Source organism: Miniopterus natalensis, chromosome 5 (genome assembly GCF_054644295.1).
Source record: "Miniopterus natalensis isolate mMinNat1 chromosome 5, mMinNat1.hap1, whole genome shotgun sequence".
In the NCBI taxonomy this organism is placed as follows: Eukaryota; Metazoa; Chordata; class Mammalia; order Chiroptera; family Miniopteridae; genus Miniopterus; species Miniopterus natalensis.
In genome coordinates this window covers 4953626-4967229 of record NC_142085.1, presented here as the reverse complement: position 1 = coordinate 4967229, position 13604 = coordinate 4953626, and the positions used below count along the sequence as shown (strand labels likewise).

General features: G+C 50.1%; 1 protein-coding gene across 1 annotated transcript; it reads right to left on the bottom strand.

Annotated features, from left to right (window-relative positions):
* Positions 1-822: 822 nt before the first annotated feature.
* MUC21 (mucin 21, cell surface associated) lies at positions 823-4181 on the bottom strand. The gene is made up of 4 exons (XM_016214754.2): positions 4148-4181; positions 3393-3516; positions 1292-1691; positions 823-1011 (listed from the first exon to the last, which is right to left on the bottom strand). The coding sequence occupies exons 1-4, from the start codon at positions 4179-4181 to the stop codon at positions 823-825; spliced, it is 747 nt and encodes a 248-aa protein (XP_016070240.2).
* Positions 4182-13604: the final 9423 nt, after the last annotated feature.

Sequence of the window (13604 nt, the reverse complement as noted above, 5' to 3'; positions counted from 1 at the left end):
ATGGGAGAGAACACACCTGGCCCATAACACTCTGCACCCTCCACCTGGTCGTGCTCTGGATTCTTGGTGCCACAGGCCTACTCAGTGGCCCTGGAATCCTGGCCCAGGCCCTCTCTTCTCTTTTCTCCCAACTCGTTCCCTTGGCAACCTGAGGGAGTCTCAGGGATATGGGGCAGGGGGACTGGAAAATGGGGACAATGGCCTGGCTGGTGTGGCTCAGTGACTGAGTGTTGACCTCTGAACCAGGAGGTCAGGGTTTGATTCCTGGTCAGGGTACATGCCTGGGTTTCGGGCTCAGTCCCCAGTAAGGGGCATGTAGGAGGCAGCCGATCAATGATGTTTCTCTCTCATCATTTATGTTTCTATTTCTCTCTCCCTCTCCCTTCCTTTCTCTGAAATTAATAAAAAAATATTTTTAAAAAAGGTGTTTGGAACTATTTAAAAAAAGAAAGAAAGAAAATGGGGACAATGAATGAGGTCTCTGGGTTTCACTGTGGAGATTGTGAATGCCAGCGGGTCCCAGCATGGGGCTCCTCTCGCATAGCTGGGAAATTCAACTCAGTGCTGCAGACACCCACTCGTGACAGGCTCTCTCTGCCATTTATTTTGGATGTGTTTATTTCTTAGCTAAACAACCAATAGTGCCTCCTCTTTCCAATGCCTGGTAAAAGCAACAGAGATGGAGGAAATATCTTCCCCAAGGCTGTCACAGATCCAAACAAAGCTGACTGGGTACTCCTGGGGACAGATGAGGACACTCAGATATCCAGTCCCCAGGTCGGCTTCCTGCATGAACGATGTGGCACTCTGGCCTCAGCCAGCTCAGGGCCTGTGGTATTGCCCTGTCATCTCCATGGCTGCTGAGGACACTGGTCTCCTCCAGAAGCAGCGAGGGCTCCACCTCGGCCTCCAGTGGGCTCCGTGACTCCCTCCAGGCCCCGGGCCAAGGTGGGGGCCATGCGAGCGGTGTACAGCTGAGTCAAAGACGTCCCTCAGGGACAGGGAGTTTTTCTAGAAAAAGAAGGGGGAATAGTTTCAAATTGTACCCCTCTCCCGAATCTTCACCACAGACTCCTGGAGTCTTCTCCCCTTCAAGCCACCCCCTCCCCGCCAGCCCCCCTCCTCCCGGCCCCTTTCCCTCGGGTCAGCAGTTCCCCTGCCCACTGACTGGCTCCTCCCCCGCCTGCTACTTCTCTTAGTAACTCTCTCCTGCTCTTCCCTCCCCCGATCACCCCCAGCTCAGTTCTCCTGCTACTCATGCCCAGGCCTGCCCTACTTATTAGGCACTCACCACACAGAAGAAGAGCCCAGCAAAGAAGCCTACAACCACCACTGCCGAGACCAGAGCGATGAGGAAGATTTCCCATGGCTTCAGGGGCCCAGAGGGCCTCCCTTTACTCGTTGAAGTTGCAGCACTTGTGCTAATCCTATTGGAAGTCGTGTGCATTCCACTTGGAGAAGGCATGCCTGAGCCTCCCATGGTTGTACTGGATCCAGTGTTGGCAGCTGGGCTGGACCCACTGGGGGTCACGCTGGATCCAGTGTTGGCAGCTGGGCTGGATCCACTGGGGGTCACGTTGGATCCAGTGTTGGCAGCTGGGCTGGATCCACTGGGGGTCACGCTGGATCCAGTGTTGGCAGCTGGGCTGGATCCACTGGGGGTCACGCTGGATCCAGTGCTGACAGGCGTGCTATTATCAGTGGAGGTTATACCTGATGATAATGATAAATGATGACAAATATATGTGGAGAGAGAGAAAATATCTACTTTCCGCTTAACACTTGGTTAAATTCATTACATAGGTAATTCTATTTAATGCTCACAGAAGCCTATGAAATAGATTCTCTTATCACCAGCTAAGATGAAGAAATTGAGGCTTAGGAATGTTGAATCCAGCCCAATTTACATAGCTGGTCAGTAGTAGAACAGGAATTTGAACCCAAGCTGCTGAACCTGCACTGTTAGCTGCCATGCCCCGTCCCCCGCCCCACCCAGCCCCAACGCCAGGGTTACCTGACCTAGTTTCACTGGCAGTAAGCTTACCCAAAAATCTGCTATACAAGAGCTAATACGGATTAAAATGATCATAAAGGAATTGTAGGACCCAGGCGAAACTATTATATATTGATTCATTCATTCTTAAAGTAGTATTGCTCCCTTCTCGGAAAATATTTCTCAGAGTGTTATTCAGAAAACACCTACACTAGGATCATCTGGAGAGCTTATTGAAAATAAAGATGCCTACACAAACCACTCCAGACTAAATGAGTCAGAATTTGAGGTGGGGCCCAGGTATCAGCCTCTTCTGAAGGGGCGAGTGCTTCTATTTACATTGGGGTGCCAGGGCTCCTGACCACTGTGGCAGAGGCTGGAGAAGAACAGGTTATATGTAGGTTAAACGCGCAAGCTTTCCCTAGACTAAGGTCATAAATCAAGACCCACAGGTGTAGGGAGGCTCCGCTGGAGTTAAGGTTGTGCCCATTTTTTGCCCCTCACTACCCTGAAGGACAAAGACATCCGGCCTCTCCCCAGAGCCGGCATTTATCTCCTTGTGGCTCGTTTCACTACTGGCTGGACATGGGTGCCCATCGCCTCAGTTTTATTTCAACTAACATAGGGGTTAGCGTGTAACTCTATTTGGGGAAGGTCCCCAAATTCTGCAACAGGATGTGAATTGGGGTTAAGATCATAATTGTGAGTAAAACTAAATAGGAAACTGAGATGACCAAAAGTAGAGGTGACATGTGAGAAAGAGTGGATTTGACCCTAGAAGCTTTGGGAACAGACGAGTCCAGATGATTAGAGGGCTAATTTTGATTCAAAAGGACGAATTCTCTAGGAAGTCATGATTTCCGGCTATGCACTAGGAGATCGCCCATATTGGGGGGGGAGGGGGTGCCAGGGTTGTGGAAACAGGCTGGGAATCAGTTTGACTCTTACTTCAATTCTCCTTGGTCTGAAGCTGACCTAGGAGGATGTGAACCAGGTTAGAAACAGGAGAGAAATTAAGTTTGTAGCAAGTAGATGAGTGATATTTTTTAAAATAGTCAATCTTCCTATGCTTAATATTTAACTCCCCCATCCCAGCCATATCACACAGATTATTACCATTTTATAGATGCAGAAACTGAGGCACAAAGAAGTTAAACAACTCACCCAAAGCACACAAGTAGGAGATGGAGCCACAATTCTTGGGCAGGCCGCCCGGGGCCAGTTTTAACACTGAGCTCCGACCGCCTCCCCGGGACTCATTGCTAGACTGAGGCGATTGAAGCAGAGCGTGGTGCCCATGCGGAGGGCGGAGGACAACCTCAGGTACTCTAGTGGTGGGCGCCACTCCACAACCCCTCAAGGGTCCTCAGGCCAACCCCCTTTAAGGACAATCACTCACCATGTCCTAAAAGTAGGAGATGCAATAATAACCAACACTTCCAGGGAAGGCTTCCTTTCTGCATCGCGGCCTGCCTCTTGATGGCCAGCAAGCGAGATGCCTGGATCCCAGATACGGCCAAGACCTAGAATGCAAAGAGCAGTATTCTTGAGAAAGGAGAGTTCAAGGTGAAGAGATCAAGGCTGGAGCTTCCAGGAGCTTGGGCCTGCTAAGGATGTGTTCTTGGGGAGAACCGTGGGCTCAGGGGCGGGGTGAGAGACTGGTGCCTGGGCTCCTTAAGCTTCCCCCGAACGATGCCCTGCCTCTCTCCTTATCATAGAAGAGCTGTAGGGGCCTTTATAGCTCCACGTGTGTTGGGGAGGAGTTGGGAAGTTGGCTTGTTCTCCTGTCAACTGTGAGCAGCTAACAAAACAATACTGAGCCTGGGAAGGAATAGACTAGGGGTCAAAAGGAAGGTAAGAAAGGACAATGACGTGATCGCATTAGACGGGGCACTGGGCTGGGCCGCAGCAGGAACTAGCAGGGGATAAGGTGTGAAGGCTGCTGGAGTGGAAGGGACCCACCCTCTGGGCAGGGATAGGGCCAGAAACCTGTTCTACTTCTGTTTGCTGGTCGGGAAGTCCTGTGCGCCCGCTTTAGCAAGGAGGAAGCCCAATGGACTAAGCTAAGGGGGCAAACAGAAATAGGAGACTCGAAAGAGCGCAGTGACGAGGCATCTGGGCCCCCGGGCTATGGGCAGAAGGCAGGCGGAGCACCGCTGGTGTGCAGCAGGCCTTCGGCAATGCACATGACGAACAGGGGAAGAGGGGCCCAGGGGTCGGGGAAGCCATCTCGGGGGTCTCTCAGGCGTGGGGGCGGAGGGTGTGGGGAGAGGGTCGAATGTGCACGAACGAGCCACTTGTCAGGCTGAAGGGGTGGGATAGCCCCCTGATGACCTCAAGCACAGGACTTTCCCTCTTGCCTGTTTTCACAGGACTCTGTGGGAGCTTTTCCACCCTGGGACCCCACAGATGTTCCTTCTCATAAGCTTCCAGGAGGCATCCCTCAGGAGGTAGACCTCAGGCCCATTAGGAGATGTCTGGTCTGTTAGGGAAGGGACAGCTATAGTCTGAGTCTGCCAGAAGCTTCACCTTGGGTCTGGACACGGAGGTTCTGTAGCGACAGGGAGCACACATGGCCAGCCAAACGAGCATGGCTGTCAAACCCAAATGAGGGGAAGGTTTGGGGAGTCCGCGGAGAAGGCATCTTGTGGCCAGGGCAGGAGGTGTGGCACTGGTGGGAGTTCCACACATAGTGTGTGTGACAGAAGCCAGCTGTGTCTCAGCTTATTTGTAGGTGAATGAGCATCTCCAACATGTGAGGCCTGTTAGAAAGAAGTTGGAATGAGCGAGTCTGAGAGTCAGGAAGGGGTGGGGTGCCCTGGGAAAGGCTCAGACACAAATGTCCTGGCGGCTGTGATGGGCAGTTCCTGAGGCGGAGGGCAAGGGGCCTGTCCATGACAGGCTGGGTCCTGGACTCCCAGCAATCCTATTCTGTGGCTAAAAAAACAGGAGCCTCCGAGAAAGAAGCCTTCTTTTTCCCTCTAGAATTGCGTGCAGGCAGAGATCCTGAATTCCAGTCCAGGTTGCACCTTTGAGAGGTTAGCCTAAAAAACACTTTACATACATATGTACTTACTTAATGTAATTAGTATTTTACTGTTCTTCAAAACAATACAAGGACCTTGGCACACTTTAATTCATATTACCATCCCAAAACTCATACCCTAGTGTTATCAAGTATTTTAATTGTATCTTGTTTTATAACTTCATGAGAGATTACTGTTGTCTGCTGACATACCACAAGCCGGAACATGGTCACACAGTTACAGACAGCTTCAAAAGAGGCTGGGAAAATACCATGGGGGGGGCGGGCATGTGCTCAACTAAGACTAGAGGGTTCCAAGTTCAAGAGGAGGGTGGATATTAGTGGACAACCGCAAAGCTATGACACACTCAAACCTACTTGCTCTATGCTCTGTATGTAGTAATTCCAGTCCCTTCAGTGTTTGTGGAGCTGGTCCTGCTGTCTTGTTTTGCCTTGTTTCTTGCTGGCTGTCATTCCTGGTATCCGTTTCATTTGTGATTGAGAGTTATGACTATGACTTATTTTTCTTGTGATATTATTCGTAGAAGTCCCTTGAAGCCTGAGATGAAGGTCTGATCGTCCACAGGGAATTTGCATGTTTGGGCCAAGCATGTGGAGGCATTAACATTCAAGGATCCTTCTAAATTGAATGATAGGCTTGAGGTCTTTTGAATTACCCATGGTTTGAGGCTGCAAACCACGTAAAGTATTATGGTCACAGCTACTTCTCAAGACAGACTTTCCCCTCCTTCCCTTCCCCCTGCACCACGTTTAGAGACCTGCAATTTTACTTGCGTTTCCTTGGGGGAGGGGGAGGCTTATTTGCAGTTTGCACCCTCCCTGAAGGTTTCAGATTAATGAGTGTCCCCTGCCACCGTCCCACCTTGGCTCGTGTTCTGAAGGTTAAGTGCACCTGGTAAGGGCCTGGTTTGGCCCTTGCTCCTTGGGTTCCTAACTTAACTTAGTCCTTACTTTCCTGCCGACGTATTGATTCATTTAAGAATTTTTAGTCCACCATTTTAAGCTTTTCAGGGTATTTTAAATCAAGGCTCCTAGCTGATTATAGAGCCAGAAATTTAAGTTCTCGTTGGATTGTTTTGAGAAATAAACAACGGTGTGTTTAAAGGCGCCGACACTGTGTTGGGCACACAGCAAGCATGCGGTAGAAAAGGGCAAAGCAAAGGAGGAAAGCATGAGTACACTGACTCCAGGGCACAGTAAGGAGGAAACCTCCTCCCCAACGTGAAGGAGGCCTGGGCCTGAGTAGGTCGAAGATGGTTTTCTGTCTGCCGGGTTCGTGTGGCTGAGCTATGGGCCTGGCAGAGGGGAGCTAGGCTGACCATGCTGACCATTTCACACACCTGCAAATATCAAATCATCATGCTGTGCACCTGAAACTAATGTCATGCTACATGTCAACTGTACCTCAATTAAGAAAAAAAAAGGAAGAATGGACAATAGGTCAGTGAGGAGCAGGCTGCCGACAAGCACTTGCAGTATTCCTGCTGTGCGCCTTCCAGCAGTCAGGCCCGTGGTCAGGGCCCGAGCCTGGTGTAATAGGGGTGACTTCCCACTGTTTTAGGAATCTTCCTGGCCACCCAGCCACAAAAGCCATTTCCACAGCTGGACTCCCAGAAATGTCATGCAGTCATTTTTGCCACAATAATCCTTGATGTGAGGATTATTGAAGAGGAAGCCTCTGGTGAGAAGGTCTTCTTTGCAGAATCCCATGAGATAGTCACGTCTTCTTTCCTGTGGAGTCTTAAAAATAAGCGCAGCAGTGTTTCAACCTTCTCTGTGGTTTTTGCCCTTCAGACTGCTAATTCTAGCAAAGACCATGAAAGTATTCTTTTTCCCTGCTTAAGAAATGTCTTACTGCTCTCTGCACGTTTTTTATTGTTGCTCTCATTACAAAATGAGTCGATAAAGTTGCCTTGCGCTGTTCTTTCTAAAAAAACTGAAGGAGGCCATGCAATTTGTGAATCCTAGGGATTTTCCACACCCTTGTTCAGCGTCAGGCTTGGCAGTGGGCGCTTCCTCGGGCCCCAGCGCCGCGGCCGGGGCAGCTTTAGTCCAGGGGCGCCGGCACGCAAGCTTTACCCTGCAGGCCTCGGCTCTATTCGGGCCTCCTGTGCCCTGGTGCTGAAGTTTCCAGACTTGACAAATGCTCTCGATGTCAAGGCTGGCTCAGAGCTTTCTCAGTCTTTCTGAGTATCCTTCTTTTCTCAGTGGCTAATCCAAATATTACCTACTATCTACCCAGCTAACTAATACAGTTACAAAGATATTTTCCAATATTTCGTCCAGCGATTTCTGTCGCTTTCTCTGAGAGGCATGATTAATGCACCTTGTTCATTCTGTTGCCTTTTGGAAGCCCATCCAGGCCCATTTTATGGTCGCTGCCTACTCCAGGACCCCCTTCTTCCCCAGTGTTTTCTTTCTGCAGCGTGCTCCATTGTCCAGTTCGTGTCCATAACCTGCTTTGTCTTCACTCTTCCTCAGGGCCTCATCTGGGACTCAGCTCATGACGATTGCTATGGACATGGAAGTGGCCTCCTCATGGTGGTGTCCATAATGTGCCGTGATTCATGTCATGACCACTTCGTGGCTGTGGCTCAACTCATGGCCACTCTGTGGTTCGCTCCGTGTCCAAAGCCATGTGCTCCTCCATGGACCAGCTCATCTCCTAAGCTGTGGAGCATTGCAGAGCCCCATCCTGTGTCCAGGTCCAGACAAATGCATGGAGGTTGTAAATGCTCTGTTTATCAGAGGAAAACAAAAGTCCTTCTAAAAGAGAAAAAACAACATTATAAGCGTGAAACCTTCCTGCCCTATCATTAATCCTTCTTGGGTTGTCAAAAGTCACAAATTTTCACTTTGCAATACTTTGGTCTTCCCTGTTCTCATTCATTCTTTTTGGGGGCATGCTGTTGCTCTGATTGGTGGAGTCACTTCTGGGAGCAAACTGCCGCCCACCCTCCCCACGTGCACTCTCCCGGGGATGCGGTGGTCCTGCTCCCTACCCGCAGGGCTGTGTGCCTGGGCTTCTGGGACAAGGGCGAGCCCACAACCCCTACGTAAGGAGTAGAGCCTTTTGTCATATTAGTCATTCAGCCTGTCTGTGAGGACAGGTAAAAATAACGAAAGTTCATGAAACAGGGTCAGGATAGTAGTTCCCTGGGCTGGGCAGGTGCTGACAGGGAGAGGCACAAAGGAAACTACTCAGATGATAGAAATGTTCAAGAGTTTGAACTGGGTGGTGGTGATACAGGTGTGTCCACATTTTTAAATTAATCAAGTTCTACACTTGAGATTCATGCACTTCCTAGAAGTTATACTTCAATTAAAAAAAAAAAAAAGAAAGCTAAGGGAAGGCCCATGAAGAGCTAACCCTTGGCACCAGCCAGGAACACTGCCCTGAGAGCACCGGTTCTCCTGAGCAGGCTGGTCAGAGGCGGCTCCACCCCGTGTCCTCAGAAAGTTACTCCAGTCTCTGCCAGCGACTGAGTGCACCCCCAGGAGGGCAGGCAGAGCGGGGGAGACAGTGCCCTCCTGCACCCCCGGGAGGGCAGGCAGAGCGGGGGAGACAGTGCCCTCCTGCACTCTTGGTTCTGGACCTCACACCTAGTAAACAGTTAATAAGATGCTTGCTATTATCACACCTTTATCTTAAATAGTCAGAGACTCGCTCATGGCTTGAGAGTCTCATTTTGTTCCAGACATAGAAAGGGATCAGAGAATGATTGTAAATTATGCCAACGATTTGTTGTCCGATGTGTGAAATATTTATTTATTGTGTGTTTACTTTGACTCATCCTACACATGTTGAAGACCACTTACAGGAACACATACAGCCAAAATGGGAAAATAGAAATATATATTTTAAAATAGAACAAGAAAAATACATTGGAATAGGAGATGAAGAGCCAGATGGAGGAGAGAAAGCAGAAATGCAGCCGGCAGGCCCCCACAGACCGCCGAGCCCCAGCCCCGCCCGAGCCCCGGGCCAGCTTCCATTCTAGTTGAGCCTATTTCCCTGTTATGCACCCTCAGCCTTTAATGGAGTATTTTGAAGTTTCCAAACTATTTGAACTGTCCTAAGAGGTACCTAGAAAAGTGAATTTCTTTTCACTTGGGTAAAATCCGAAAAGGCAGGGACGGCGCCCTCCCTCCCCGCTCCCTCCGCAGGAGCCTGTGGCGGCCTCTGCGGCACACGCGAAAAGCCTGCTGGAGACCAAAGCTCGTCATTTTAGAGGCGCTTTTTCTAGCGCGATTGTCCCTGCTGCTTTGTCACCGCGGCTCCCTGACCCCGCCTGCCCCCTCCATCTTTCCCCTCTTTCCACTTCTTGCTACATAGATCACGTGCGTTCTCTGTCTCGCTCCTCCTCGTGGTCTTTATATTGTCCTCTGAGAGAAAGTAAACGTGGGACTGAGGAAGTGACAGCCTCCCTGCCATTCATCAGCTGGGATGAGGCCGGGCAGGGAGTGGGACTGGCAGCCGCCAGGCTCGCTGCAGCGTGTCCCCTGCGCACGCCCGGAGCATCACAGCAGGGTCTTCTTTGGACAACTTGCTCACTTTCAGTGATTCCGTCCGTGGAACATGTGGCTCCCTAAAAGCACAGACTGTCACAGATTTGCTGCTTGAAATGATGTCGGTAAGAAGGAACCATCTCAACCTTGTCTGAAAATCTGTTGCTTTGACACAGAGAACAGCCTGGGTTTTCAACCCAGGCTAAGACAAGGAGCTTCTGACACATCCACGTCTCTGGTGACCTTGTCGTTTCCAAGGGGACTCTGTCCACTTCGCAGCCCAGGCTGCTACACGCCCTGCCACGCGGCCCTGCTTTGCTCGGAGCCTCCTGGGCTCCACTCCATCGACGCTGGCCCACACTCTGCCTGCCCCCTAACCCTCAGGGCTCCTCCTTAGCCCCCTGAGATGATCCTGGGCCCCCCACTGGGCCTCGAGCCAGCAGATCGGCTGGGAGACCTCAGCTGGCTCCCGCTGCTGCCCACTGCCCGCTCCTTCTGAACACCCCGCTTCTTTTATTCTAGGCCCAGTCATGACCCATCTGCTAGGTAGGTCCCTACCCCCAAACACAGTGACTCGCCAGGAAAAGACCCAGTTCCACTAACAACCCCATGCCAACCACGACAGCAGCCAGAGAGATGAGGACGACGGCCCAGCCCTGCAAATGTCCACCTGGTTGAGGCACGTTTGTTGGCGTCTGGCTCTCGTGAACTGCGTTTGTGCCCGTGGTGACTGAGCCCGTTTTATGGAGGGTGGTGCTGGCTCTGGGAGCGGTGGTCAGCTCAGGGGTGGCACCTGGGACTGAGGTGGATGATGCTCCTGCTGTGGGGGAGCCCAGGCCAGAGGTGCTCAGGCCTGTCCCCGGGACAGCACTGCCGGTAGCAGTGGTTGTGGACTCCATTCCAGTGGTGACAGAGGTGGCGGTAGTTGGTCTGCTTTCGGCCGTCCCAGGGCCTAGGAAACAGGTCCCACAATATGTGCATTTGTAGTGAGACAGTTAAAGGGGAGGGAGGTGGACTTAGGGCAGAGGAGTTGAACCCAATACTCCTATGTCGTGGTGGTGGGAGGAGAGATGGCAGAAAGCGACTCAGTGCAGGCCATGGGCCCCAGAGCAAGGTGAGTGCCTCAGAGAAGAGGAGGCAGAGTATGTCCACTGGAGGTGCTGTTGGTGGAGGCAGGGTTGGGAATGTGACCTCCATTCATGCAGACACACGAGACCCATTCAAGGCCAGAAGCGGCCAGTCAAAGGGATCAAAGTGACCTTGTGTGATGTAGTCACTGGGTGCAGGAAGGGTGCTGGAGAAGGAGATGGTAGGATGGGACCTACTCATGGGCGAGGCGGTGGCCATGGCTGGGGTCAGAGGTGACACGACCTCCACGATCCTGGTGGTCAAGGAAGCCTAGGTGAGTGTGCTCTGAGCAAGTGTGGGAGAAGCTGGCCCACGCGGAGGAGGCTGGCCCGGGGCAGGGGGTGGACTCAGAACAAGTGGAGGCCCTGCTCCAGCAGAGGCAGTGGAGGGGAGGCTCCCACGGCCACAGCTGTGTATAGGTCAGAAGTGGCTACAGGGCACAGAGCAGTGACCCCATTGCACTAGTGGGGGCAGCCCAGAGCACAGCAGGGGACTCCTGTCCCACACGAGTGCTGGTGGCAAGTGCGGACGTGGTTTTGCTCAGAGCAAGTGCCAGAGTATGAGGAAATCACCGCGGCCTAAGACTAGAACGGAGGTTGGCAAAGATTTCTTGTAAAGGGTCAGACAGTGAATTTTTAAAGGGATTTGGGTCACACTGGCTGTGTCACAACTATGCAAAGTAGCTGGAAAGCAGCTGAGATGTTAATGAGTAGGTGGGCGGTGCTCCAATGACACTATATTTGGAAAAACAGACAGCAGGTGAGACTTGGCCCATGGACTGAACCAGGGGTCAGTATATTGAAGATGGGGTGGTGGTGTCACAGGTGGTAGGATGAATGAATAGAGCTGACTGTACCTGGCACAGGAGTGAGAGTATCTGACAGATTGGGATGGTTTTCAATAGAGCTGCAGTGAGTTCACTGTTGGCAGAAGTGATAGGATACGAGCTTGTGAGGGGGATATTGGCAAAGAAGTGTTTCTGATTGGGACGGAAATGATGGGCACGAAACAAAAGGAGGTGAGGCCAGAACAGAAAGAAATAAGTAGGAATCAAGAAGAGGGCATAGAATTATAGCTCATATGTGTGGTGACTTGACTGGAGTCTAGACCGGAAATGATAGGAACAGCTGAGAAGGTGCTTAGGGATGTTAGTACCTGATACAACTGTTCTAGAAAATACCACTCCCAATGGAGCAGCCCAGGAGCGCTGGAATCCTGGAATGAGCTAGAATGCTTCTAGAGAACACAGATCCAGAAAAGTATCCACAGCTGTGTCTACAGCTAGCCAGTGGGCTGGCAAGTGAGGGACACTTGGACAGGCAGCTGTTTCCTTGTTGATTATTTGTCTGGAAGATCTATCCAGTAAACTCAGTGGGGTGTTGAAGTCCCTCACTGTGACTGTATTGCTGTTGATCTCTCCTTTAAAGCCTCCATAAGTTTGTTGGTCTGTTGTTTTTTTCAGCCCGTGTGAGTCTTTTGTTCTGAGGTGGGTCTCTTGTAGACAGCATATATTTCAGTTATGTTTTCTTATCCATTCAGCTACCCTATGTCTTTTGATTGAAGCACTTAATCCACTTATATTTAAGGTTATTATTGATAGGTACTTATCTATTGCCATTTTATTTTTTTACTTATTTATTTATTTTTATATATCTTTATTGATTTCAGAGAGAGGAAAAGAGAGAGAGAGAGAGACAGACAGACAGAAACATCAATGATGAGAGAGTTATTGGGGATTGAGCCCGCAACCCGGGCATGTGCCCTGACCTGGAATCGAACCCTGATCGCCTGGATCCCAGGTCAAAGCTCAACCACTGAGCCACACCCGGCAGGGCGCCATTTTATTTCTTTATACCTGTTTCTCATACTCTGTATTTCAACTTCTTTACAGCAATCCCTTTAACATTTCTTGCGCTGCTGGTTTGGTGGTGAGAAACTCCTTTAGCCTTTTGGGGGTTTTTTGTGTGTGTTTTTTAAATCTGGAAAGCTCTTTATTTCACCATCTATTTTGAATGATAATCTTGCTGGCTAGAGTAGTCTTTGTTTCAGACCCTTTCTTTGCATTACCTTGAATGCTTCATGCCATTCCCTTCTGGCTGTAGAGTTTCTGATGAGAAGTCAGCTGACAGCCTTATGGGAGCTCCTTTGTAGGTAACAGCTTGCTTTTCTCTTGCTGCCTTTAAGATTCTCTCTTGGTCTTGAATTCTTGGCATTTTAATTATGATGTGTCTGGGTGTGAGCCTTCTTGGGTTCTTCTTGCTTGGGACTCTATGTGCTCCTGGACTTGTGTGATTTTTTCCTTGACAAGGTTAGTGAAGTTTTCTGCCATTATTTCTTCAAACAGGTTTGCTAACCTTTGCTTAAGTTCTACATCTTCTGGCACTCCTATGATATGAATATTGTTAAGTTTCATGTTGCCTCACAGTTCCCTTAAACTGTCCTCCTGTTTTTGAGCATCCTTACAATCAGTATTCTGAACTCTATATCTGATAGATTGCTTATCTCCATTTCATTTAGCTCTTTTTCTGGAGACTTCATTTGTTCTTTCATTTGGGACTTGTTTTTTTGTCTCCCCATTTTGGCTGCCTATTTGGGTTTGTTTCTATGTATTAGGCAGACCTACTAGGACCCTCATTATTTTGAATGGTCTCTAGTGCAGGCCAATGTCAGATGCTGTTTGTGACCAGCCTTGAGTACCTTGTTTGGAGATATCAACAACCCATAGCTCAAGGTCCCCTCTGTTGGGGCTGGATGCATTTGCACAGGACCAAGATGCACACCAAAGTCTGCTTTTCCAAGGCCCGGGTCCAGAAGCAGATCAGGCAAAGACTCAAAGCACCCAGAGGCTAATTTTTATTCAGTCTCTTAATGAGCCTCAGGCTGTAGAAACTCCACAGGGTGGGGTGAGAGGTTTCCCAGTAGGGTGAG

Excerpts from the sequence above, each read along its gene's own strand:
- MUC21 (XM_016214754.2), bottom strand. The coding sequence starts at position 4,181 with ATGTGCATTGCCGAAGGCCTGCTGCACACCAGCG. Across the intron at positions 1,692-3,392 it reads TCTCCTACTTTTAGGACATG|CACGCCTGTCAGCACTGGAT; the intron begins GTGAGTGATTGT and ends CACTGATAATAG. Across the intron at positions 1,012-1,291 it reads CTGGGCTCTTCTTCTGTGTG|AAAAACTCCCTGTCCCTGAG; the intron begins GTGAGTGCCTAA and ends TTCTTTTTCTAG.